Source organism: Manacus vitellinus, unplaced genomic scaffold (genome assembly GCF_001715985.3).
Source record: "Manacus vitellinus isolate BGI_N305 unplaced genomic scaffold, ASM171598v3 scaffold_8_pilon, whole genome shotgun sequence".
NCBI classification, from domain to species: Eukaryota; Metazoa; Chordata; class Aves; order Passeriformes; family Pipridae; genus Manacus; species Manacus vitellinus.
This window is the reverse complement of record NW_021940864.1, coordinates 25,261,419-25,289,235: the sequence shown is the minus strand read 5'-3', so window position 1 is coordinate 25,289,235 and position 27,817 is coordinate 25,261,419. Positions and strand designations below refer to the sequence as shown.

Genomic DNA, 27,817 nt, shown 5'->3' with positions numbered 1-27,817 from the left:
CCACTGTGGAGAAAATATTTCATGCTAGATATTTGCTGCCCTATATTGCCTCTTGCCTTTGCCACAGGGAGACTAAGGATGAAACTATAGCTATGTGACATTTCTCAGTCCATTCATAGAGCAGCTCCTCTTTGTGCTGTGGTTTGGAGGAGGCTAAAAACTTGCAGGAGATTAAAAACAAAGCCAGAATTCAACCACAGATTATATAATTGGTTAATAAATAAGAATATAAAAAAGGGAACAAGCACTCGTAAACAAACATATGAGGCTTGTTTCAGAGTCTGTATTTCTTGTTTCTATTGCTAGGATCAATGTAGCTCAAGGAAATTCACATTTGTTTTCTCTGTACCTGAGTGGTTTTGACACTTCATCTTCCAAATGTGGATATAACAGCACCTTTATTTAGTGTTAATGTCAAAACCTAGAGCCTCACAGCATCTGTGGAATGCTCCTAGAGTGCTTAGAAATAAGGCTTAAAGGAAAAATCATTCAAACTTCTGTTTCTTTCAAGTGGAGCATGGAGCAATCAGACTTGTATGAATCAGATTTATATAGTTCCAGGCAGAAGGAATAGCCTGCTTTCAACAAACATTTCACTAACATGAAGTGTAAGAAGCAACATATTTATCAAACCTATGTTGAAATTTTACTTTTAAAAAGAGCACAAAGACTTCTTGTTTGCGTGTTTTAAGACGTATTAGTATTGTCAGCTACTATAGAGCCCATTTGTAACATCTGCCAAAATAGGAAGAGGCGTTTTCTAGTGCATGCAGCTTCTTAAACAGGTACAGAATGCAGCCAGCCTTCTTCTCATGGATAGAGGCAGCTGAGGGGCTTCCTTTAAAAATAAAGTATTATGCTAAACTAATTTTTTCATGGAGAATTTCCTTCTCATCTGTTCACTTTTCAAATGTAAAATATAAATAGGGAAATTTTAATTTATTAATTAATATTTTTTCAACTTCATTAAGGTATCCAAATGTTTAGAACAATTTAGACCAATCCTTAACTGTTGTCTCTCTCACACTTTTTTTTAACCTTAGTTCTGCAAAATTACTTTCATCACTTAACTGCTTTTTTAAGTAGCTGTCATGGTTTGAGATAGCCCCAAAATCCAATCCCCTAGCTCCATTCCCCCTCCCACATCTCAACCTAATGTGAGATGGGTTTTTCCAGACAAAACACACACCAGACTCAAAGTGGGGGAAAGGGAATATATTACAATGACTATACAAATAAATACCACATCACATTATACACACGATCACAACTATCTCTACCACGACATATAGTATTTACAGTGGACCAGATCTCTTCTCCCCTCCAAATAAAAGTCCAGGAGGGAAAGAAGGACAGATCCCTTCCAGTCCTTAAGCAGCAGCATCTTCTGAGGCAGCAGTCTGTCTGTCTTCTCCACATGCAGCAGCTGATAGCTGGCTTTCTGCCAGCACTCACGAGGGAGGTATCCAAGCCTCTCTCTCGGCCCCATCGCCTCCAACCGAGGGGTCTTCCGTGGGCTTCGTAACCCCAGACAAGGTCGTATCACCACGTCATATCACGAAGACACAGGGGGGTCTTCGTGACGGTCTGGTATCTCCAGGAGACTCAGCTCCTTGCAGGGCCTCTGTGCCCTGTCTCTCAGGCTGCCACCGTGGCAGCAGTGCAAGGGGGGGAGCCAAGGTCAACTCCCCCCGCATTCCTCTGGCCGTCCCGGTCCAGCTCCGGGACGCTCTGAGCTTCTCAGCTCCTCTCTCTCTCCAGTGCTGCATGTCTAAAACTCTTCTCCTTAATAGGAGTCCATGTCCCTCCTTTTCTCAGAGGGATCTCAAAGGAGTTTGGGGGCTGGTACAGTCTTACCCCCAGAACTCTGTCTCTCAGGCTGCTGGCTCTCTTTCTCCCAGCTCTCCTTTCAGGAGTCCTTTCTCTGGTGCTGCATGTTGCTTCTGCTGCTCCTTCAGTTCAGGTGTTATCTCTCCTGGCTCTCTGCCACCGTTTCTCTGGTCAGTGCCGGCTGCTGCTCTGCGCCCATGGAGAAAACATCTCCTGGCATAACTACAGGCACCTAGCCCAGCTTTATGCTGTTCCAGGTCCCCACAGCCCCCCCCAGCCAGGGGCTGGGAGGCCCCAAAGGGCCCAAGGGGCTTAGAGCCCCTTCCTCGTGGCTCACAACATGGCCACCACTCTTCAACAACCAAACTACAACTCATCTCTTCCGGTGAGCTTGTGATATGTTTACATTTTTGCAGGAGCGCCCATTGGACAGAACTCCAAAACTTCCAGGGGTTTCCACCCCTTGGGGTCTACCACTTTTCTAGCCTCTGGGGGAAAACAAGATTCAAACCATGACAGTAGCTTAGGCCAGATAGCATTCGGGAAATCTACATTTCTGAATGCCTTCCAACTTTTTTCTAGTTAGAAACACAGTATAAAATGAACAAGAACTGCAAAAATTATTTTATTCATACAAAAAACCTGAACTAAATCATAGCAAGAAGCATCTGTTAAGTTCAGCTTTTAAGAAAATGCTTGCTGGCTTCAGTGGACTCAAACTTAAACAATTCTGTTTCTAGATTTGTAAACAATTTCCTTTAGACATCTGTCCAAATTGCAGTTAGGATTAGGTAAATACTTAATGCCATGAGGTTTATGTAAGGAGTTGCCATTACTGCAGTGAAGACCATGGGAGAAGTTCTGGCTGAATTCCCTTCAGGGATCTGGAGCAAGTGCAGACAGGAGAGGCAGCTGTACTGTCCTTTAGAAAGATGATCCTTTCTTCTCCATCTGTTCTGCTTCCAGCCAGCTCCACTTGGCCAGATCCCTATCCATACTGGGCAGGGAGCACAGATGTAACACAGAGCACCTGTGAATTTTCTCCAAATTAGCTGGAACTAGGTGCCCAGATTTCCTGGGACAGGACATATTTTCCCTTGTATTTTTGAGTCAATCGTATTTTTTCCCTAGCTTTTCTTTCAGCTGAAAATTGTGGAATCTTCAAATGAAGCTGTGAATATTTCAGCAAACTCAGAATTTTATTCTTCCCTTTTTGAATCAATACTCTTCCCCTTCTTTTATACTAGAAATGATATTGTACTGGAGATACCCGAGACAGACATTGATATGCACTAAGCAATGAGTGCCTGTTGTGAGAATTGTCAGCTGACATCCAAAAAATCCATGAATTTGTACAATCCTCTCCTTATATGTCATAACACTTTATTTATTAATATAAATCTTCCTGTGTAAAGTGCAGTCTCAGCAATAACTAGTTGTGAACTGAGCTGACTGAAGCAGCTGGAAACCACTTGGAGCTCTCTCCAACAGTTGGAGCTGCTGCAGGTGAAAAACCTGCTCACGTTCACTCCTGTCATAGGGTCACATTCTGGAAGTTCTGAGGGACAGTATGGAAGAAGCTTCAAGGCTGTTTAGAGATAAAAGAATCTTTGTGCCTTTGGGAAAATTTCTCGAGGCATGTAAGGGGGAATGGAGGAAGGAGAAACAAGGCCAGTTTGTAAAGCTCCATTAAGAATTTTATCATATGAACATTGACAGTTTTATAGCCTGTTGGACAACCAGAAAATAGATTTTTCTCAAAATCAATAAGCCTCGTAGATGGTTACAGCAGGATAGGGTAGTAATCAAAAGGATGAAATAGAGGACTATTTAAGCTCTCAGATACAAGGGAACAAGGTGTTAAAAATCAAATAGTCTCAGCTGAGTTTTCTATATTATACTACTTTATGAATCTATCCTATTTAATTTTCATAAGATGAAACACTGACCATTTATGAAAGGGAAACGTGAGACTAAAATAAAATTTTCTGTAATGCAGTATTTCAGGAAAGTGTTCTAATTAGGTGAGTGAATAGGCAATTAATAAAGCACTGAGTAATCTGAGTACCAATCAAAGGGGTTTCTTGGAGGATTTTCTTAACTTTTCCTGAAGTTAATTTGCCATGTTCTTCTTGTATTATTAGATTTTAAGTTCAATTCATTAATAAGGAAGATTTGGGAATATATTTAGTTGCAGAAAGATGGTTTCTAAGCAATGAGCTGTAACACTTCCTGAGAATCACAAAGGCTTTAAGATTGACTGAAAAGGCTTAGGAAAAGCTTAAGAAATACTTTCTTCTAAGACAGCTCAGGCCTTCTGTGGGAGCAATACAGACAACCGAAAAGGGATGAGTCAAATTATTGAAAAGTTAGAGAAACACTTCTATAGATTATGCCATATTTTAAGATAGCCTATAGGCTGAAAATTGTTTAGAAACTGAAACAAACACAGAATAAATTAAATAGATTGTGATGCAGGGGCTACATGATTAAATTGAAGAAGTGTTGTGAGGGGAAATAGATCACAGGATCCTTCTGATCCAGAAGTCTCACAGTCAAGGGCTGCACGCACTGTTCCAACAGCCCATTTCTGCCCTCAGTGGGATGAGATGACTGAGGATGAAGCCAGCTAAGGATTTATTCTGATATACAGATGTTCTGGTTTCAGCTGGAGTAGAGTTAATTTTCTTCTCAGTATCTAGTATGAGGCTATGTTTTGAATCTGTGCTGAACACAGGATTGATAACATAATGTTTTTTGTTATTGCTGAGCTGGGTTTATACTAAGCCAAGGCCTTTTCTGCTTCTTGTACTACCACGCTGGTGAGCAGACTGGGGGTGTATGAGAAGCTGAGAGGAGACACACCCAGGGCAGGTGACCAGAAGGATATTCCAGCCCATGTGACATCGTGCTCAGTATATAAAGCTGAGGGGAAGAAGGACGAAGCGGGGAACATTTGGAGTGATGGTGTTTGTCTTCCCAAGTAACCGTTACACGTGACGGGGCTCTACTGGACCTGTGGGAAGCAGTGAATTAACTCCTTGTTTTGCTTTGCTTGCATGCACAGCTTTTGCTTTCCATAATAAACTGTCTTTATCTCAAGCCCTTAAAGTAACAGACAAGGAGAACTAGATAAGGAAGAAACCCCCACCAAAATCAGCAAGTTTTAAGTTTCTCTTTCCATATCTAAAGTTCTTTGCTGTATGTTCAGAGTTGGAGAAACATAAACCAAAACAGGTCAAAAATACAGTCATTAATTTTGTTTGGCATCGCAAGCCTGCTTAAGGGAAGACAAGGCATGTCCCAGACTAGCAAGCCGGCTTGACAAAGGAGATAAGTTTCTATTGTCCTCTAGTGGCCTGCAGTCATGCCCAGTGTAGTTTCTCATACTTCCAATGTTCCTACAAAAAGAGAATTGGAAAGTTTCTGTGCTTGCATTAATGTAGGGGGAAGGCAAATGCAAAATTAAGAATTTTTCAGGGAATAGTCATTGTCTTGTCTGTGCAATTAGTAAGTACTGTACCATTGTGCATCTTATATAACCTTATATAACCTTGTCTTACAGTATATTTTTTTGTCTTGCTGTTGTTATTGCTGTTGGTATGACGTCGCTTCAGAAGAATCTTCTGATTCTCACACTGGACATCCCCCACAGCAGTCCCTCTGTGGTTGTATTCAGGGTAATGGGGTAGGGAGCAGTCTAACACTATCCCTATTACCTTTGTGGCTGCATCCAGCCCTTAGTTAGCTGTTGCAAGAGAAATATATGTAAGAAGCCAAAGTTGGTGTAATTATTAACTTCACTGCTTGATGACTTAGCTTCAAGTGTGCTATTTTTCTCCTGTATTACTTCAGAATTGCTTTACCATTTTAGCTGACACTGTAAACTTGTAAGCATATCCTTTTAGTCTGGTGACTGAAGGTCTCAGCACCTAACCTTTAAAATTCTCTGATTATGAAGTCCTGAAAGACTCCCATGGAGTGAGTGTTACAATAGAATACACATGTTTTGGATGTTTCTAACTGGAATTTCAGGTACTGTCTCATTTACGTATATAATTGACACGTTACCAGGAGTCTGGAAGTCTGGTAATGTAGCTGAAGTTTTAAAAGCTGCTGTAGCATATTTGACATCTCTAACATTTGAAAAAAAAATATTCATCACTCTTTTTTTACAGAGTATATTTAGTTTTATTATTCATTTTGAAACAAGATGGATGATTTCAGGTTACTTACCAAGTTTCTGATCTGGATGTTTCTTGAGGGCAGTTTGTTTTAAAGCGAATGCCACACACATAACACTTTAGGTAGATCACACTAATAACTGATCCATTGAAAGTCTTGAGTTTTCACTGATCAGGTGCAGTATTCCCTGCTATGTTCCCCAGTTTTCCGTCAAGCACTGGCCTTCACTGTTATTAGTCCCTGATGGTGGTAGCGTTCCTACCCAAGACAGGATACCATTTGCTATGATGATCCCCAGGACAGGAAAACCTGATCAGCAGCACTAAGCAGCTTGCAGGTCTCCACTCTTTCTGAGCGCTGGTGCTTTCAAGGTTCACAGCGTGAGATGGAGCTGCAAGGAGCAATACTGCTCTGCTAGCCCTGGCTGTCCCTTCCTCTCCCTCCCTGTGGCCAAACACCAGTGAATCTGTGACCCAACCCAACCAAAATTCCACCTCACAGGTGGATAACATAGAGTTTATCTACAACTCAAATCCTGATGCTGACACAACATATAGGCTGAAAGGCATAGCTGGGAGTGAAGAGAAAGGTTGTCAGCAGCTTGTTCTTTGACTTAAGCAACCAAGCCACCTCAGCTGCAGACTTAGATGTGCACAAGTGGAGGAGCTTGTTCTGTAGCTGCACAACTGAGGGCAGGCTACCTGGAACCAGCTGGCTGATAACCAGCTTTCTCACCTCTGCAGGACATTTCCTCATGCAGGGACAAGTTCCTGGAGCCTCAGCATGCAGCCTGTTCTCCAGTCACATGCTAGGCCCCTGTTTATATGGTGCATATGAATCACAACACCAGTATACTTTGTTTTTCAGACTAGCTTAGCCTAGTACAGCTAGTTACTGGCTAAGATAAATGGACTAACTTTCCAGACACACACTCACACACAGGGAATTGAGGTGAAGTTGCAACTGAGAATGTAAAACAGCAACTTAAACCCCAGGATAACAAGCATAAAAAAAGTTCCAAGCCCAAGATACAGGTAATAGCAGTTAGATCTTTCAGAAACTTTTACTGTGCTAATAAATTATGACGTGCTAGAAAAACTAAAAAAGAAAATGGTAATAGACTTTAACAAGCAACTAACTGGTTCAAAAAATACTGCATTAATTTAATCATTAATAGTATACATTAGCATGATTTCAGGCAATGTCTGGATTTGCTATTTTTAAAGTTACCTTTTTCTTTTTTCTATTCTGATGTTTGCAATGCTTGTGGTACTGAACCATTATGAAAGGCTAACTCTAATCATCCAGGTTTATATTTTTTGGTGATTATAGGAGAAAGATCAATGGCATAGAGATGAATGTGTTATCCAAAGCCTCCTTTTTTCTTCAGTGTATTGTGGGGTTCTGAGGGTTAATCACCAGGTCACCCATCTGGAGCCCCTAAGACTAGTTTATTCTTGGAGGCAGAGGCTGAAAGAGACTGGCCCAGGAGCAAGTGATGTTGAAACACAAAGCTACACTGTTAGATTAAATATGTCATGGGATGTTGTCTCAAGTTTGATGTCAAAAGCAGTGGAATGTGGTACAAAGTAAGCAGATATAAGCCAAATCTCATTGAAAAAATCAAGAAATGTTAAAGGAATGTACAGGAATGTTCAAAACTGAAGTATATCAATTTGACTATCTTCTCTTTTCCTTGAATGACCCTGTTTTTTCTATGGAAAATTTTCAGATGCACACCATCCTGAACCCTTTTCCTGCCTCCAGCCTTTCCGTTCTCATTTTCTGTAGGACAACTAGGACATAACCTCCCAGATAACTTCCTGTCATTTTATTGTACTGACACTTGTCCTTCTTATCTGTTTGCTCAATCCCCTTTCCACTATTCGAGTTTGCATCTAATGTCACACTAAATCATGATTGTCCCATCCTTCTGGGCAGCAGCTGTATCTCTGTTAGTGTGTGGCCACTTGTTGAGGTTTAACTGGTACAGGACTCACTCTAAAGGCAGAATGGGTGATGTTTGAGTAAAATCAGATTATGGAGTCAGAGAAGTCTTCAAGGAAAGGTTTGCACATAAAGCAATTCACCTGGGTTTTGTCTCCACTATTAACTAGCTTGCAACACACGTTACATTAAGGGTCAAGTTCTGTGATATCCATTTATTTATTTCTAAGCAAATACATTGAGAGGCATTTTCTTCCTGCAGATGGATGTCTTTGCTTTACCACTTCCTGTTTATTATCTGACATTTCATTTCTTTGTAAATCTGAGTTTACAATTCATGCTGTGAGTTCAGAACTGGTTATAATACTTGAACAACATAGTGAGGATAGCTGAAAGCCAAAATTCACTGACAGTAGATCCCCTTAGCAAATTACTGATACACTATGAAAGCCTATTTCAAAGTAGTTCTTTTTATATAAAATAATTATTTTTTTTTACTTAGCTTTTCTTCTTTATTTACTAGGACAGCTCTAAGAATAAAGCCTTTATTTTTCAGGACAATCCTCTGTTTGCTATTAAAAATATTGCTAAATTGGTTTGGAGAAGACAATAATGATAATATGGAAAGTGCAATATGTTCCATTCATATTATGTTAACATATAAATCTTTTATTTTCAATGTATCTCAGAGGTTTTTGAAGCATCAAGTACTTTGGATGAGCACAGGTATGTACCTTTTCAAAAAAAAATCAGAGGCTCCTCAGAGCCTTTCATGGATGGTGTCAAAATTTAACCAGTTTTTGGTGTTGTACCTGTTGAGCCCCATTATTCTGACAGTTGATTGAAAAAAGTTGAGTAAGGTCTTATTAGTTTGAAGATAGGAGAGTTAGTGAAGCTGAATAGCTGCCTGAGCCAGAAAGAAATACTGCCAGGAAGTGAATGATTCTGTCAAAATTTTGTTGAAATATTTAGCCAAAATTCATGTCACAGATGTATTTATCATTTATTAAGTTAGCAATAGAAAAAATAGAGAAAGGAGTGAAATATGGCAGTAAGTATGGTTTGTAGTTTAAGGGGGGGGGAAAAATCACAATTTCACAGCAAAATAAGCAAAACAGATTCTAATAGACAAATTAGATTATCAAAATTGGCTGTTATAGGCAGCTTATAAGTCTAGCAGATACATATTTTTGCACAATTTTTGCATAGACTTTTAAGGTAGGACCTGAACTCTCAGTTTCAGAAAATATTTTAGAAATCTTATCATTTTCAGATTGTTGCATGTTCTAAATTATAACCCCTTATGTTATTCCCTCGGTAGTAGATTCAGTGATAAAAAAATAGCACTTGGTGCAACTTTTGCTATGATGTGCCCTACTTACATGTGTTTATTGAGGTATTATAAAGAATAGACATAGAAAACCACTGCACAATGCGACACACATTGGTTATTATTTCTGAATCCATGTGAGCACAATGAGAAGAATTGCAAATGTCTTCATTACTGTGCCATTCTTAATGAAGTTTCTTAGCATGCTATGACGTTGTACTTCCTTTAATAGAGATAATTTTCAAGCAGCAATTCGTATAACAAGTTCTCAGCTGGCAGGCTCTCCGAGCCCTGGGATTTCTGGCAGGAAAACTGGTGAAATTACGTAGGGTGCCAAGCAATCCAGAGGATATCCAAGAAAACATATAAGAAGGATACTGAGTTCTTGGAAACTTGCTTCTATTTACTCTTCCAGTTGTCTTTCTCTACTGTCAGGCTTTCTGTCATTTAATGTATAGAATGATACGACTAACTTGTCTGTTCCAAATCAGACCATTTAATTATTTTTCTCTATGAAGTTCCCAGCCTATGGAAAACTGCAAACTAGGAAAAAATGTTTAGCCAATAGTTTGTGAATTTGAAAAAGGTGGCATTTGAATGAAAAGGGAATTTGTGATAAATCTAGGCAAGTGGTATGGCGCTTATTTTTTAGGTAATACAACATTTGGGTTTAACAAATTTCAGTATTTGCTTGTACCAGGTGTATGACATCTTCCAAGCTGTGGAGTTCTGCCCCAGCTTCTCTTTTTGTTTTGCACACAGTGTCAGGCAAATATAAGGAGATCAAAGGCTGTTCAGCACACAGTATTGCTGTGAACAATGCCTCTTTTTATAAAAGTTGCCTTTTGTTTGAGGTAGATAGAAACAAAGCCAGCTGCAAGTTAATTATAACCTGAAAGGTAATCATGCTGGATTGGGATCCTAGGGTGTTAAATGACTGTCACAAGGCTGGCAGTAGGTGTACCAGGGTTGTGTGGCAGAATTACTGCAAAAGGAGCCCTGGGGAATTCTCTTGACATTTCCTGGGAATTCATGGGGAGATACATTGCCATCATGCTGTATTCTCCTGCTACATGAAATACCAGCACTGTCAGCCCTCTGTTTCCTTGCAGAAAGAGGATGAGTCGAGAGTACTCTGGGAACTCAGAGCTGACAGATGGGCCAGCAGTGCTTTTTCATTGGGCTGGATGAAGAATTCAGGTCCACATGCTTTCTGTGTGCTCTAGGAGGTCCAGCAATTACAGAGTGACTCAGAGTTTCTGAGTCAGGAGTTTGGGTTTATGCTTTTACACTTAAGTGCATAGGATATGATCGACTTTTGGAAATAATGGCACAGGGCTTTACTTCCTCAGGAAACAGGAGCACAGCAGCAGGTCTGCTGGTTCGTGTATGATATTTACATAAGTGGAGCTTCCCATTTCTGTTTTCCTGAAACAACTCCCATGAATTCATAGGACTGGCTTACATTAAACAGTAGATAATGATTAAAATAAAGAGTCAACTTGAATAAATAGGAATGAGATAAATGAATTAAATTGGAAAAGCAGCAGGAAATAATGTGCCTTGGGAAAATGACTAAAATGATCTATGGAGAGTGACATTGTTGAAGAGCTGTTGTAATTATGTAAAGTAGTCAGCAAATCCAGGGATCTGTCACATGTTTTATCAAACTGGTTAATTTGCTCTGTCATTTTTAACAACATGTTCTTCATCCTACACTGTCCATACAGGCTTGCAATAATGCATGTTTCTTTCATTTGGCAAAGATGTTTTCCTTTCCATTTAGACCAACCATTATAATCCACCTCCTTCATTGTCAAAATAGTGTTGACAGTTTAGAAACAATTAAAAGCTTGTACAAGAAACATTCATCCTACATTTTCTGAAAAGATGAGATTCCACTTAAAGATTTTCATTCTCTTTTTGATTAGCACTGCCTGTCTCAGTAAGGGTTTGTGAAATCGTTTCAGTACGATCAATACACAACTTTCAGCCAAATGTCAAACTGCAAGATATTTTAATACTATTACTGTTTATCAGAAATCAGTATTCTGAGCATTGGTTTCTCTCAGGCTTTTTCATTTCTGACATCCTTGACTTCCATTATTTATTTATTTATTTACTGTCAATTAAGTTTGTTATTAAGTTTACAGTAAATTAAAATCACAATGTCTTCCGTCTAACAAAGAGGGAATATATATTTAGAATAACAGCATGTAGAAAATACAGCATATAAATGTAAACACATTTCTGTATGTACAAATCAGGAAAGAATCCTTAATGAAAGAACTCTTCAAAACAAACCAGACTTTTGATCTTTAAAGAGATGGAAATCAGAATTACATGCTGAACTCCTTATTAAAAAGTCTGTTATTAGTGTTCCAATATCAAAAGCTCTGCAAAAATAAGAAGCGTCAAAACTGAGGTGACTTGTGCATGTTGATATATAACCTCAATCCTTGACAACCTCACTGCAAGAGCAGCTTGAGGAAAGGTGAAAAGAACAAGTCCTTCGAACTGTTAAAGACTTTCTCACCTCTTCTGTGCTCATTCCCTTTTTTCTCCCCTAGCCCCATCATCCAGTGTGCTCTCTTCACGTTGCTTCTTGTTCTGTTTTAATTTTTCAATTCGTTTTGAAAGACAACAAAAATATCCTGTCAAGGTAATGTTTCAGGAGCTGGAGAGGAGCAGTCAGCTCAGACTGGTGGTGCTCCTGCAATCCACAATACAGTCTGCCAGGGTCACATTGTAGCACACCCACTTCCAAACTTCAGGATCATTTCATTTTCCTACATAGTGATCCACCTAAGCAGTGAGCAAAACACTCTCTTCTTTCATATTCTTCTCCTCCTTTGTCCTGCTAAGAAGGACAATTTGGAAAATAAGCATTACTTTTTACAGGAGCTTTGCAGCATTTGCACATGAACCACGTCATCTAAACATTGAAGCAAAACTAGCACTGTGTGGATATAATATTTTAGAAACAAAATCTGGCTCCTATTTGGGTATTACAAAAGCAGCTGAACTCTACTCAAAATCAGTGTTTATTCTGAGTGTGCTCACCATGAAAACCTGACAATATACTTACAACCGACATCAATGCATCAGAGATACCAGATAAAAATTTACTTGTAGAGTCCCCAGACAGATCCTATAATATCACAAATCTGGGTTTCATCCGCTATCATCAGACAGTGCAGTGCTGCCAGGGTCCTCATAAACTTCCCAATCTCTTTGGCAGGAGGCTCTGGGAAAGAGGAGGGCAAGAAAAGAAGCAAGGCAGCAGCAGTGGAGGAGGGGTGCCTGCAGATCCTTCGGCTGATCTCCTCCTGAGGCATTCAAAAGACAATATTTACGTGTCTGCTTGTGACAAACTAACCTACAAGTGTGAATTCTTAGACATCACATAAATCTGATAAATAAGGGTGAGGAGGGAGGAATCTCTGCAGCACAGTTAAATACTTCAGAATCATCCGTAGGGTGATTTTGGATGTCTTTGAAGCACAAAACCCATATTTGCACTAGAAAGTGAAAGTCTCTTGCTTCCAGGAGCAGTGTTTGTACTGAACACTCCAGTGCCATTGCCAGAAGAGACGAGAGTTGTGTGTGTCATGCCAGGAAACATCTTTGGTAATTTAATGGTCATTAATAAATATCAGTACAACTTTTAAATATTTTTTGTAACTAGAAGCACTATTGCCTAGGGTTTGAAAATTGAGATTAGTATTCTCTGTGTCGTAGACTCTTTGTGTGTAGCTTTTGCATTTAATAAAAGGCAATTATATAAAAGTCTGGGCTGCCATTCTCAATTTTATACATGACCCTTACGGAAATAAGATAAAAAACCACCAAATTTTCTGTTGTGTTTCCAAGGAGAATTCATAACTGAAAGGGAAAAATAATTATCCATGGAATAAGCCAGTGCAAACAATCATAGGACCTTTCTTTATTTGAACAACACTCCACAAAGTTTCTATACAAACCTCAATTACAGTTGCTATATTCAATCTTGTTTGCTTTGCCAACACATAGAAATAGCTGTCACAGTTTATGAATGCTACACTCTGATAGAAGGTCTATATATCCATAAAAATATCCAACACATGCTGCCTAGTTCTCTTTGCACAGAAAAGGAAAATATTAATGCCAATCAGTTCTTCTGTATCACCAGAGCTGGGAGTGGATAGGTTTAGAAATGAAAGGAAGTTTCACAATCCAAGTCCGTATTCCTGGTTGCTGTCTATAGCCAGGTTATTTAAGAGGATTCATGTACTGTGATGATTGGATGACTTATTGAAATTTAAAAAGAAATGCTAAATTTTTTCAAAATATATGTTAGGGAAAATGTTTACATAAGTATACGATAAAAAAAATCTTCACCTCCAAATGGAGCTTTAAAATTTTGCTTTCCCAGGACATTTAGTGTAACTGTGTGTGAGAGAAGGAGAAAGGAAGGAAAGAGTGTATGCAGAAAGCAGTAGGGGTAGTATGAGTGGCCTTCCTTCCAAATTGGTTAAATGAAAACTACACAAATACACAGGAGTTAGGAGTATGACTCCGAGTGTGGAAAGGAAGTTTTAGCTTAATGTCTGGCAGGAGACTGCTTAGGAAGTGGTTAGAGGGGAGGAGCTGTAGGCAGCAGTTGTACACTAATAAATTACTGATGAATATTTCTGATAATAAAACAAAACTAATTACTGGTTTGTCATGGCAACTGTAAAATGTAGTTTTTGCTTGATGATGCAAACAAGGCTTGACATTGATGAAAATTAATTTAGACTGAAGGGGACAATGTTTTGAATTATTCAAAATAAAACAGAGCTGGTTTAAGTTGCAGTATTTGTAAGTGAGATACAAACAGGTGTCTTATCAACATGAACATCAAGCCAGGTGATGCAAAGGTGGATTACAGTCTTTTAGCTCCGTCTTCCAAAGTCCCATATATGGGAATATATTCGCAGCTATATGTATGCTCATATGTGATTATATACTCAGTTATGATTAGTCATCTTGAGAGTTCAAGGGCTGATCATCTTAGAGGAATGATTATTCTTCAACTCCCAGTGCTCATATTCTGAATGACCTCTAAGCAAAGCAGAAAATTAATGGCAGCTCCTTTTTCTTTTGAAAATAACATGTTTTCCCAGTCCTGTGGAAATATAATCCACTGGACAATTTCTTTAATTTCTTCTAATCTTTACTGCTTTATAAGGGACAAATCAAGGAAAGGAAAGGTTAATGGGACTACATTACTCTAGTTCACATCAACATAAGCTTGGAGTGACTCCTGACTTCCTAGTGAGGTTGCTCTAAATGTACAGTGATACAAATGAGAAAATAAATTGACTCATAAGGTTGTATGTCCTAAAAATTATTTTAATATCCCAAAGCTTTTCTCCACATTGCCCTGAAATTTAAAATGCAATTCAGAGGAATAATTGTGAATGTTAAAATAGCTGATTCTAGGCTTTCCTTGAAGGGTATTTAATCTCAGTTTGGAAATAATTATTTTTCATTTAGTTTTGTATTGCTACTTTGTTTTAGAATTGCAAATCCAGTCCATGTTAGTTCAATTTCAGCAATCAGACACTAAGAAATACTGCCTGTCAGACTTCAGTGACCACTTTGCAGGAAACTACTAAGAGGTTCTGTGTGTCTGATTCCTAAATTTCTCTGAGACTAAGCAGTCAGTTCAACTGATAGTAGTAAAGAACAGAAAATATTTAAACATTGTAGTGGGGTTTGCCCAATTAAAATTGAAACCACTGTGTTCATTGCATACTTTTTGGAGGTATATAGAAAACATTGTTTTTTCATATGAAAACAACTTGGTGCTTTCTTTTAATGAAAAATGTCTTTGTGTGATGGGTAAGAGCTGGTTATTTTGATTGTGGCAGTTAAAGTTAGAGGATCTGGTGTATTGTAGGATCTATTTGTGTTTGAAAAGGAAAATTTGACATTTAATGATAATAAAAGAACTTCTGGATTATTTAGCACTTATTGCAATAATCAGATGAAAAGTAATGACAGGACAGCTGTTAGAATAAAGTGTGGGCTTCCTATTTCTGATTTGGAGCAGGATCTAAATGTAGAGGCAGTTAATAATTATAATCATGGGAAATTAAACCAGCACTTAAATATTTTAAAAGCTTGTTAGAAAATGTTTTTAATATTCTGTTGCTTCTATAGAGGCATAGGAGTCTCCTAGGGAGAAGGGGGAGGGAGGATGTGGGGGTCAATAGATGACATATTTGTTTCTCAGGAGGTTAAACTGCTTAATCGGTTTTAATCATAACTTGGAAGACTTGTCTTTCCACATCTGAAAACTGAACTCAGAAATGTGTAACTGTACCTTCTCTGCACTTCAGACAAAAGCAGAGATGACAGGTTTGACCACCTTCCACATCTTGGAGAAGCACCAGGAGGATTCAGGAAGCTTTTTTTTTTTTGGTTAGAAGTGTTAAGTCGGTTGTATGTTGCAGGCACAACTGTGCAGGAAGTTATTGCAGACACCAGTCATAGGGTGATCCATCACTGCAGGGAGCTACTGGAGAAACACGGAAGGAAGAAATGGTCTCTCACTACAGCCTAGATTACTGTCAGAAAGTTTAATATAACCACACTATCAGTCACAACTGTTCCTAGTGTTTCTCAGATCTTTGTTGCACAATTTTGCCTATATTATTTTGTAAGTAAAGATCCTACAGAAAAACTCAGACTAGTCAAATGAAGCTGTGACTTTCCAGGCATACCTGGATGGATATGAAGTAACCCTTCTCCCCTAAGAGAACACTATAAAACATTTCATGAAACAAAATTCAGAACTTGTGGACACATTCCTATAGTAATATAAATGAATTTAAAATTATAATTTATTTAAATTACTACAGAAATTTATGCTCCTAACAAAACTGAAAGATTGTTCTCATTTTTAGCTATCACAGTTCTGTTTCTTTCTTTTTATTTTTAAATTTCCAATCATTTTTCATTACTGTAAGATAAAATATTTGAAAGCTGAGCAGTGTTTGGTAATTTTTGCTTCTTTTGTTTTATCTTTTACAAGATGATAATTAGATGTAGTTCGAATATCTTTGGAAAATATAATAAGTAGGAAACAGCACTTGTATCATTTATGTAGCAGCCCTAATACAGATGTTCTGCTCTTATCTGGACACTTTTCTCTTAGAAACTTAATATGCTTCGCAGACATACATAAACTGCTTAAATAGTGTCTAAGATGAAGGTGCTTTATAGAAGTAAAATCTGTTCTTGTAAGAATCAATACTGTTTTGGTACTTTTTTGGTACTCTTTTAGATTAACTGCATTTTCATTAACACATACTTGGGTAGTGATTTAAAAGAAGTATTCATTTAGGATGAAATAAAGCTCTGTCGAGAAGACTAATACAGCCTTAGGAAGCAATTTAAGTCAAGGTCTTAATGGGACCTTACTGGACCCTAACTGCTGCATAAACTCTATGCTACCTTTCTTCTGAGGCACTTTTCCACTTTGAAAACCTACCATAATAAGCTAGAGTTTTTAAATCAATTTTGAAATTGAAGAGAGTTTAAAATTAAAATTGTATGTCTCTATTTCTATTTTTCTTTTGTGTTTAAAATTAAAGAAGAGGAGAAAGACCTGGAGTGTGGAAAATCACTGTTTATACAAAATTGCTCTAATGAATTTTTTGCAAGGACAATCATAGGTGTATCAAGTACAACATTTTTAATACCTGAGCTGTTAAAATGTTCTTATTATTTTGGAATCAGCTTTAGTATCTTGGGACCTGCATTAAGACTTAAGCAATAGAATTTGACTGCTGTCTGTTTCCAGTCTTCCCAAAAAAGGCGTTTTGGGTCTGCTGGAACTCTGTTGCTCCTTATTGCTTTAGGCTGTACAACCTCTTAAAGCCCACGATAAGAAGCACTGTTCTGAAAGACCACCATAGGTTTTGGGTTTCCTTAAACTAAGACACTCACTTCCCCAGCTCTGCTCTCCTCAGGTCATGAATTAATCTCTCACTTGCTGTCTGGGGTATTTTAGACATATCTACAAGTCTTCTTGGTCGTGCTTTCCTCCCTGACTTCTCTTCAATATAGAGATCTAGATTTAAAGGTGGATCAGTGCAGAAGCACCTTCCCTCCTTATCTTCTCAAACGCCCTCCACTTCATAATATACCTCTGCACATGTGGGATGCCCACCTCCACGCTGCCTGTGAGAGCAGTCCCTGGTAAGTTCCCTGTATGGAGCTTGGGATTTATGTTACCTCGTTGCAAAGCAGGGGAAAATTTATGCTAGCCCATACCTTGTGGTCAAGTCTCAGCCCCATTGTACCATCACTATAGGCTAAAGTCCATAGGAAAAATCCCTGGGTCCCTGCTGAGGTGAAATTAGCTTGAAGGGAGAAAGGTAGAGAACTCTGCCCCAAAATCTTGGACAACACATCAAAATTTAACTGTTTCTGGCTCTCATCCCTAGCAACTTTCTCCTTATAACTTCATTTTGCTTACACAAATGAAAAGCCTTTAGCCCAGTTTTGAGTACAGAACTGAGTACATTGTATAGAACTGAGTACATCATGGATATTTACAGAATATATTTAGTAACCAAACTAAATATATTTCATTATGACTAGAAAAAATTTTCACTTAGTTTGCTTTCACTCGCAAACCTCTCTCTTGGTGTTTCTTATATTTCTTTTCTTCCTGAAAAACCTGTCAAAGAATGATAAAATATACGTCTATTGATATTTTTGATTTTTCATTTAATTCTGTCCTGGAATCCGATAATTCCTCACTTCTTGTGCTTTTGACAACTTTTGTATATAAGCTGCCAGTGACAAACAAATGTGGCAACTATGTTATGCTGTCTTGTATTCTGACATCGGAGACATATGTATGTCTATATATGTATAAATGTATATATATATATATATGTGCCCTGAGGCAATATGCGTCAGTGCAGGATGTGTGAGACGCTGAAGATTTTGTAAATGGCCAGAATTTCTGCAGTAGATTAACGTGGTATCTCTTTTCTTTGAATATTTAATACTGTTGTGTAGGCACAATGTAGGTCTGGATGCAAGGCTGATTGCTCTTTATCAGCCCCATTCACAGATGGAATATTGCCACTCGCTCTGCACAGTGTGGTGAAATCTGTGCAGACGTCACATCCACTTGAAAGGTAATTGAGTATCTGTTGGATAAAGGGATTTGTCTTATTCTGAAGTGTTCTGGACTTCTAAAACACAGTATCCAGCCTCGGCTCACAAGAAGAGACTACACGTAGGGAGAGCAGTTAGGCCTCAGGAAAAAGCAGACACCTTTCTTTAGGTGCTTTTAGCTGATGTTCGGGCCTGGCTTTCCCACACAGTGCATAGTCTGTTGGATGGAGAGGACTGCAGGACAAAATCAGAGACAATTGTGAATGTTGTGTGAATGTTCAAATGTATAAAAATCATTCAGTATGTTCACATGAGATGATAAGATGTGATAAACTAGGCCCTTCAGCTTAGGTTGTGAGTTGTTTCCTAATATATTTCATACCATGAGAGCCTCTTCTTGCTTTTCTAATACCTTGCTGAGAGGATTCACCCACTTAACATCTTCAAATAACTGTTTCAGCAATAAGTATCATTTTACAGTAAGTATTTTACCCTTTGTTGTCAGTGAAACTGGTTGTTATGTTCAGCAGAGTCAGAGGAAAGAGAGTCAGCCCTGATGTGGAGGATCAATGGTTTCCAATTTTTCTTTCTGAAAGTCCAGTGAGGGTGTTGACCATACTTTGGGAAATGTTGCAGATCCAAATCAATACATATTGCATTCGAACTCACAAATAATCAGCAGCCACACTTAGATACAGGTCAGTCAATATTCACATCAAGTTCACATCACATTTTATCTCCTGATAAATCTCTGAAAATAAAAGTCATCTAGTGAGGCTGTTCATCATCTACTCCATTACAGGTTAAGCTACCATGTGACAATGTCAGTTGTGTCTTAAACGTAATAGACTTCCTTTTTTTCAGTCTTGACATCTTTGAAAGAAATGGACATAACCCTGTAGACTAATCTCCGTACAGTTTAACACCCAACACTGTTGGTATTGAAGACTGCATACCACTTTGTTTCACAAATAAATAGAAAATATTTTTAAATAGTTACTTCTAGAGAAAGGATTATAAATGTAACATCACTGGACATTTTTTATAACTATTTTACTGTTCTCAGCCATCATTATTTGCAGCAGAGTCTTTCAGTTTTTATTTTTCTTCTGTTTGTGAATAGCTTGCTCTCATAATTGATCCCTGCAGGGATTTTGTATCTCAAACTTCCTTTTTAAAGGATATTTCCAATCAGTCTGGCAGTTTGTCTATATGCTGGGATAAAAGAAGCATGTCACTTTCAGTAGACTGAATCAATTTTTACATTGTGAAGAAAATGTATTGAGGATGTCTAAGATCAAAGTTTTTAACCATCTTGACAACAAAGATTGCTACAAAGGAAAAAAATACCTTTTGCAGAGAAGATCTTTGTAAGAATTTGATCATAAAAGTAAAGCCTTCAGTAGGCAGCCTCCAAAGTAAAGATATGTTTGTAATTATGGTTTTAAATATACTGAGAAGAAATGCAGTGCAAAAACTAGGAATACATGTTTTTCCTAGTGATATCAATTATTTCTCTGTGAAAAACCATAAGTAAAAATGGAATTATACACTGTGATGCCACGTTTTTAATGCTGCGGGAAAAGGCAGGAAGGAGTGAAGGGGTAACAGAAGGGGCAACAAAAGTCACCAGATGCTAAGAATTTTGTCTGTGGATATGCTAATAAAGGAAACGTCTTATTCATAGCATGGCTTAAATTTAGCTCTGTAGTGTTTAGAAACAAGGGTACCATGAGCAAATAGAGATAATCCCTATAAGTAAACTGTTTTCTTTATTGAAATCAGTGAGAATGAACTTAGTAAAACTTTGTATTGACCTGCTGCAGTTAGTAATAGCTGTACTCAAATGTCATTTAAAACACAAGACTTTAATTCATAAAGTTGTCACTAATGCAGTAGTTTTATTAATATGGTGCATTTTAGTAATTGTCTTAAGTATTGCTTTGCTTTAGTTTTAGAGATAAGCTGTATGAAATAGTACTAATACACCTGGAGGTTCAGTATGGCCTTTCAGTTACTTTTATTAATTAGTCTTTACTTGACAGGAGCATTTCTTTCTTCACTGAAGTTGCAAAAAGTCTTTTAAATAACTGCTCTCAAAAAAAACCCCAGAACCCTCAAGAACTAGTAATTAAAATTAGTCTGTGGTCTCAGTCTTTGTCTTGTCAGACCAACTGAAGTATAATTCATGGTAAGAACATGGTTTTATTGGATTGTTCCACCAGCTTGTTTCCAGATGTCGAATCACATCTCCAGTGTGGGTCCTACCCATGTAATCTGAATTTCCCATGTTCGCAGGAGACATTACAAGTGAGCTGCATTGCCCAGGATTGCTGCTTTTATGTGTGTGTTTCGCTAATGCACGAGGGCCGTTGTTTGACTGATCTGATGCAAAAGCAGAGCTTTTCCTCTTTTATGGTCTCCTGCCGACTGACCAGCTGATGTGTGGCCCTGACAGCAGGAGCTCAGTGAGACACCACCTGCAGTGTTCTGACACTTCCATTCACACTCTTTCACTTCACCCAAGTGAGATGAAAAGTATCTCTGTCTTACTGAGCTGACATCTTCACCTCTCACTCTTTCTTGGTTATCAAGCTGTGGCACAGGCAGGTTTTCAATAACTCCTCACTTTCACCAGTAAATAAAATTATATATATTTTCTGATTACGTTGCTGAGGTTTGCACAGCAATCTCAACTCCATTTGAGAGAAAAGAACAGACTCAGAATAAAAAAATTGAGGAAGTGTGGGATTAAGGATCATTAAGCACTGATCTTCATCAGTAGATATAGTCTAAAATAATAGTCCCTAAATGTCCCTACTCCTGGTACAGAAGTGCTTTAGCTCTCATTATCATCATTGTTGAGCTCTTATTTCAGTAGAGCTGTATGTCTCAGCCTGGCTGTCCTGTGGCACAGGCTGCATCTGTAGCTTTTGAAGGAACAGGATTTTTTTATGCTGGATGTAATCCATGAGCTGTAAGTGATCACTGGTGGGAAGAGTTACTCAAATTACTGTTATTAGTACTTTGTGCGTGAATGCAAGCAAACCATAATTGACTGGAAAAAATAAAGGAAGAAAAGTATTTTTCATGGGAATTGAAAACTCACAAGCTCCTACAAGCACAAAAGGGCACAAAAATGTGATTAATGTGTCAAAAGATGTTGTAAACTTTTATTGTAGATGAGACCTTCAGAAGATGAAAACTTTAAAACCTGTAATAACATTTTTATTGCGTTTCAGGTGTGAATGTAGTAAAGTAAGCCTTTTCCATTACAGTTGTTCCTGATACATATAACATTTCATCTGGCAAGGTAAATATGTTCACAGAGTCTATAATAGCAGAGAACAAAAGTCTTAAATTTCACTGGTACTGAATTCTTCCATTGCAAAACATTTGGGTGACAAATAAATCTTTCTCTCAGATTAAATTTTAAAACTATACATTTTTATAGATTTTAGAAAACTTTAGATAGCTAAAATTCATTGGACCTTCTAAACCGTCTCTTTGCTTATGTGAGTTTCCTCCTTATAGTTCTTCTCACTTCTCAGTTTAGTTTGTTTAGGTTGTTTGCCCATTTAGCATTTTAAAAACTTTCTTCAGAACTTCAAATGTATTCTAAAGGCTGATAGTTTATGGTGCCAGGTGTCATGGTTTAACCTCCAGCTGAAACCAGAGCACCAGGAAATCCTCTCTCACTCATATAAAACTGAGTACCCTTCTTATAACACTAAATAAAATCCTCCCTTTCTTAGAGCTGCACTGTGGGGTTTTTTGCCCCTGCTGTTAGCCTCTGGATTATTCTTGAGATACTTGTGCTTCATTACCGGGAATAATTTCTTTGAAGATGTAGGACAACCTGTGAGAATATCGTTTCACTGATTCTGTTACAATTTCCACAATTACTTGGTGCCCTTCAGCATTTTAAGTATTTCTCCTGTACTTGCCATTTTCTTTAAATGATACATTTCCTCACTCTCTTCCCATAACTCAAGGACTTCTCTTCCTCAAACTTTTCTATTTTTCTTCTTTAATCTCTAGTTAGTTTTTAAGTATCTTGTATATATTAAGCTGCCTTAACTATTACAGTACTATTACTTTCAGCCTTTTAGTCTTCTTAATATGAAAGACCATAGAAATGGCTGTGGGTCATGAAGAAAACTGAAATTAATTTGTAACTAAAGGATAAAATCATACTTGTGTGAAAAAAAACAAAGCATGTAATTTTTTCTTTTGTTCACATGCCAAAGAACAGAACCTTGAAAGAGCTTTCTCCCTTAGCTGCAACATATAATATTACTATGCTGAAGTAGTGTGAGGCATATAGCTCCCATCTAGGCTTAAAGTGTTAAGGATATCCACTGCTGCAGAATCAATTTGAAACCTTAAGCCTGAAATCTATTCATGTTTGGGAAGTTTTCTGTTTACCTGTTAAACAGTTACTAAAACAGGATTAATTCAAAATTAAAAGAAAGACCTTAAAATATGAAGATGTCTCTCCAAACCAGTTTGTTTTTGTAATTTTTCCAAAATTCAGGGTTAATATTATGAACTACCAATTTTATATGGATAGTTAATATTTAAAATGAATATGACAGTAAAGTATATCAATATTGTAAAAAAGATTTTTTTCTCAGATGGATGATGTTTTTAATTATTTCACATTTTCCACTATTTATATATATATATATATATATATATATATATATATATGTGGTCTGATTCTGTGATCTCAGATTTGTAAGTGATGTTCTGTTAGGGAAGTCAAAATCAATTGCACAGACAATGTTTTTCTCATTGGCAATTGCACCGATATTTGTATAGTAAATTTTTCTGATCAGCACCAGTGGATTTTCCAAAAGCTGCTACTGGAAAGCAGTTTGGTATTGCTCAGGGACTATCCATTGTTCCTGCACAAATATACAAAAGTAAAGGAGGGAAGTTAATGCAGTATCCATTAGCAATGACCAAGTATCTGTTTTCTTTCCATTATTTTAGCCCTTGTACACAATTCATTTGTTGTCTGGCATTGAGGATTCTGATTCATTAACAAATGGGACAAAAGAACCTTAATATTTCTGCTGAATCATTTTTTTGCTATGAAATTCAGTTCCAAGCGTCTGTCAGAACCAGATTTGATGCATGTATGATAGTACACAAGTGTGTGCATTTTATATATAAAATATGCAAAAATACTCATCTGGTATCAAGAGTTTTCTAATTCAAATACTTACCATCTGGGGTTGTATTCTCACGCTAGGAACTAAGATGCTAATAATTTTTTTTTCTGAAGAAGTACAATTTCCAAGTCATAGAAATATTTGCATTAAAACTTTCTGTAGGAGTATTTTCTTGGCAAAAATCAATATGAATTTTTCAGGTAGATTTTACTCAATAAATGGTGAGTTGATTTCGTTTTCATCTGGACTCAGTATGTCCTGGAAGTTTCTTGCCTCTGAATATTGAGACAGCCACGCCTAGAAATTAAAAATGGAACTTGCAGAAGCAGTGCATGGCTTAATGTACTGTTAAATAGATGCAAAGTGCTGTAAGTCATTGCAGTCCACTTCTAAAGGTGAACCAGAATTAAATACCAGCATGTCAGAAGTTCCTGCTGGAAGAGAGAGTTCACATTTCACTTACCTCTGGTTTCTGGTTGCTTAATTGACATTGTTTGCTACAAGTAGACTTTGCAGGCAAAGATAAATCATATATGCTACTGTGATAGAAAGTATGTGTTGATAGAACTTTTCCCTAGAACTCCATAAAGTATTAGTAACCATTTTTACTCCCAAACAACCATTGCACATACCTGTAGATCATAATCTGACAATTATGGTTAGCAGAAACAAAACAGCCAAACTTGCTACATATGGCTGCTTCCATTTTGTGCCAAGAAATCCTATGTGCAAATCCACATGGCTGGAAAAGACCTGAGAAGCTTCAGGGATTCCACTGAGGTTCCCTTGGGAATCTCAGATGGAGATACAGAGGAAAAAGTAAATGAGAAATTGGCAGCAAACCAGAAGGAGAGTTCAAACAAACGGGACCGACCACCCTGACCACTTCTGTCAGAGCTTGGTTTATTTTTTTGTTTCCAGTGAGCATCTTTAGCATTTTGCATGCTCTAAAAGGAACAAGAAGATCCTATCCTTTGTATACAGGATCTCTGTTACCTAAAAAATCAGTATCAGCTAAAAGAAGATAGTGGGAAATCTACCTCAGCCTAATTTCTAAGTTTATTCAAAACAGTAGATATTTGGGAATTACAGGTTCTGCTTAGTATTCTAGAGCTGATGCAATAATATCAGGCAACTGCAAGCAGAAGTGTGAAGGAGAAATTTGGGGATGTAAATTGCTTCTTCCTCAGAGTTACTAAAATTTTATTCAAGGTTAGATTATTACTAATCTTGCACAGGTGCTCAAGACAGAAATTACAGAAACTGCAAAAAGCTGCTGCCTCCCTGTTTGTGCAGAGATGCAGTTCCAGCAGCTACTCAACCTGAGTCAGATGTGTGTGATACCAATTCAGAGAGAGGTACCAATCTGTTGAAAAGTAACAAGCTGAGGAAAGCCAGTTGTTTCTCAATAGCTAATGTACCTCTTGTGTCAGGGAGCAAGTAAGGAATCTCAGTGCATCCTGCCTCCTCAGGAGGAGAGAGAGCTGTGTGCTACAGGAAAGCACTCACATTAAGAGAATTTATTATACACACAGAAAACAAATTAATTCTGCAGTAGAAACTGACCGATATATATAAATATATATATATAGTCTCACAACATGGTTGTAGTTGGATGACTACATGTTGTAGATCTTTGGAGTCCTTGATTTGCCTTCCTAGTTATTTCCTATTTCTCCTGTGTCTTTTAATGAAACAGCTGTGAAAAAAAACAAGCTTTGGTGTATATAAATAGTACAAGAAAATTAGGTGAACCATAAAAAAGTTGATAACCGTTTTTTCTAGTTTCATGAATATTCCATAATCACTAAGAATACATTCTGAGAGTGTGCACATAAGTACACATACTGTCACATGCATGTCTTCACTCATAACTGATATGCTCAGCTTTGATTAACCTGTCCCTGGTAATAAACTACTGTTAGCGGGAGTTAAAGATACGGTCTGAGAGAAAAGAGGCAATCTGGCCAGCAGTCTCTGTAAATACATATATATGTCATATTGACATCAGTAGTAATAACTCCCATAATCAATATATCAAACTACCCTCTCTTTGCTCCTGTTATGATGTACTTTTACCTTTCCCAAACCTATTCATTTAAGTAAGCTAGAGTGTATTTGTTTGTATAAATGCAGAGTATATTGATCCCTGGCAAGGATCAAACTAGTGGTCTGTTTTGTAAATGTCCACTGCCAAACTGGAAAAGAGAAAGTTTGGCAAAGGAATGGGTTTTACTAAGGAATGATGCCTTCCTTCTTTCAAACAAGCTGGTTTAGATCTAATCAAGGGGTTTTTTTTAAATTATGGATTGATAATGTACCAAGGTTTGTTTCATTAAGTCCATGCGCTAAGGCAGTGATTGCAACAAAGGGCTGTAATACTAAATCTACAATTTCTTAAGAAGGTGGCACTTTTTAATGTGTAAGATCAGGCTTCAAAATAGATTCGTAGAGAGTAATATGTGTTCAAATTTTCAAACATGCTGACTGCATTTATTCCTATTAATTTAAACATAGCAACTAAACGTAAACCCAAAGAACTAATTAATGAAAAGGGTATGTGGGTGTATAACCAACCAGTCGGTTGTAACTGACTCTCTGCTGTGACAAAGTTCCAGTGCCATTTTAACTGGACTCAAATCCTACCTGAGTATGGCTGCCCAAATCCGATCCTTTCCTTTCAAATTTTTCCTGGTGATAGAAATGGGACCAGGCACTGCTGGAAGGAGTGTGGCTGTGGTTATCCGCCTTATAACACTTCCTGCCTGCAGCAAGACTCATGTCACTTTGACACTAGCATCTGCAGAGGTCCATGGTATGTTACAGAACATAATATATACCTTTTTCTCTTCAAGACCCTATTTCTACTACTCAGCAGCCACAAGGGAACAGCTTTGGGCTTTCTGTCTGCCACCAACACAGCTGGCCAGACACCAGCACAGGGTTCCCTTGCCTGATTTCTGTGGGGTAACAGAAATATGTCAGTCTGAGGAAAAGGTTTCCTCCTGGATATAAAGCAGACTTCTAACACCATGAGCTATAGAGCTGGCAAGGTTACCAGGTATGGGAATTCAAGGACCTAGGCAGTTGCCCTTGACAGGAAATCTGTTGTGTCAAAAAAAAAACCCTGCTGCAATATTTACAGCACTAACTTACTTTATACGGTTAGCCATCTAATGTCTTGCTTTATTGCAAAAAATGATTCATGACTTCTATAATGATGCTTGTTATAACTGGTGAATTCTATATTAAGATTTTCAAACCATATGAAACTTTTTTTTATGTTTTCTTGGAGAGAGTAGTTTGAAGTGTTTAGAGATGCTAAAAATGAAAGACAAATTAGCAATTCTTTGAGAGTTTAGGAACTTAAAAGTTAATTGCATAGACCCAGTGCTCTTGTAAATAATTAGATATAGTCTTGACAATTAAATAAATTGTGGTTTAGTTTCCTACTCAAATAGATCAACTAAGGCACAAAACAAGACAAGATCTTAAAGTTTATATGAGTCTGTATTTTGAAGTTCACCTTTAGCCATCTTTGGTCTTCCGGACTTTTCATGTACACAAGTCCACAACTTAGAGTGAAAAGCTTTACTAGCACCATTGAAAACGATATCATGAAGAACTTTGTTTGAAAGTTATAAAATCAGTGTAAGAACTAGAAGAAAAAAGGTTGACTGCTAAACTAAATGGTTGACCTGACTCTCAGAAGTGCTAATGATGTCAGATGGGACACTCTCTCCCTTCACAAAAGGCCATGTGACTCTCTTTGGAAGTATTGGAAGTTTAGCTCTAAAATTATCACCTTATTTTCTCTTTACTTAAATACTCCAAACCCCTAGGAACTATCTCCAAGTAGTTATCTGAGATTTGAAAACCAGTTTTAATTATAATCCAGTTAAGAGTGATATGAGAGAGTATGAGATGGAGCTGTAGGATGATACTTGAATGCCATAAACCATATCTAAGAAAATACCTGTATAATTAGCATAACCTTATTATATCTGATTCTTCCACTGGACAGCATCCTCATGTTGTCTCTAATGATTTACTCCTGTACATCGTCAGAGATTTCTTTCACATCTTTGAAGCACTGATGTTTTAATTCCTTTGTTGACAGTTCTTCTAATTCTTCAGAGTGATCAAAACTGAGTGCTATTGAATAAATTCTTCAGTTTGG

At 37.6% G+C, this 27,817-nt stretch overlaps 1 protein-coding gene across 3 annotated transcripts in view; it reads left to right on the top strand.

The window, feature by feature from the left end:
- Window positions 1-27,817, top strand: part of CHRM3 (cholinergic receptor muscarinic 3) — a 124,858-nt gene that overhangs the window by 72,754 nt on the left and 24,287 nt on the right. For 2 of the 3 annotated variants that reach the window (XM_018085048.2, XM_018085049.2), the window contains exon 2: window positions 12,534-12,677. The exons of the other annotated variant lie outside the window; for it this stretch is intronic. In XM_018085048.2, coding sequence (XP_017940537.1) covers window positions 12,534-12,677 — 144 coding nt within the window. The remainder of the gene's footprint in view (window positions 1-12,533; window positions 12,678-27,817) is intronic. 3 annotated transcript variants of the gene reach the window in all.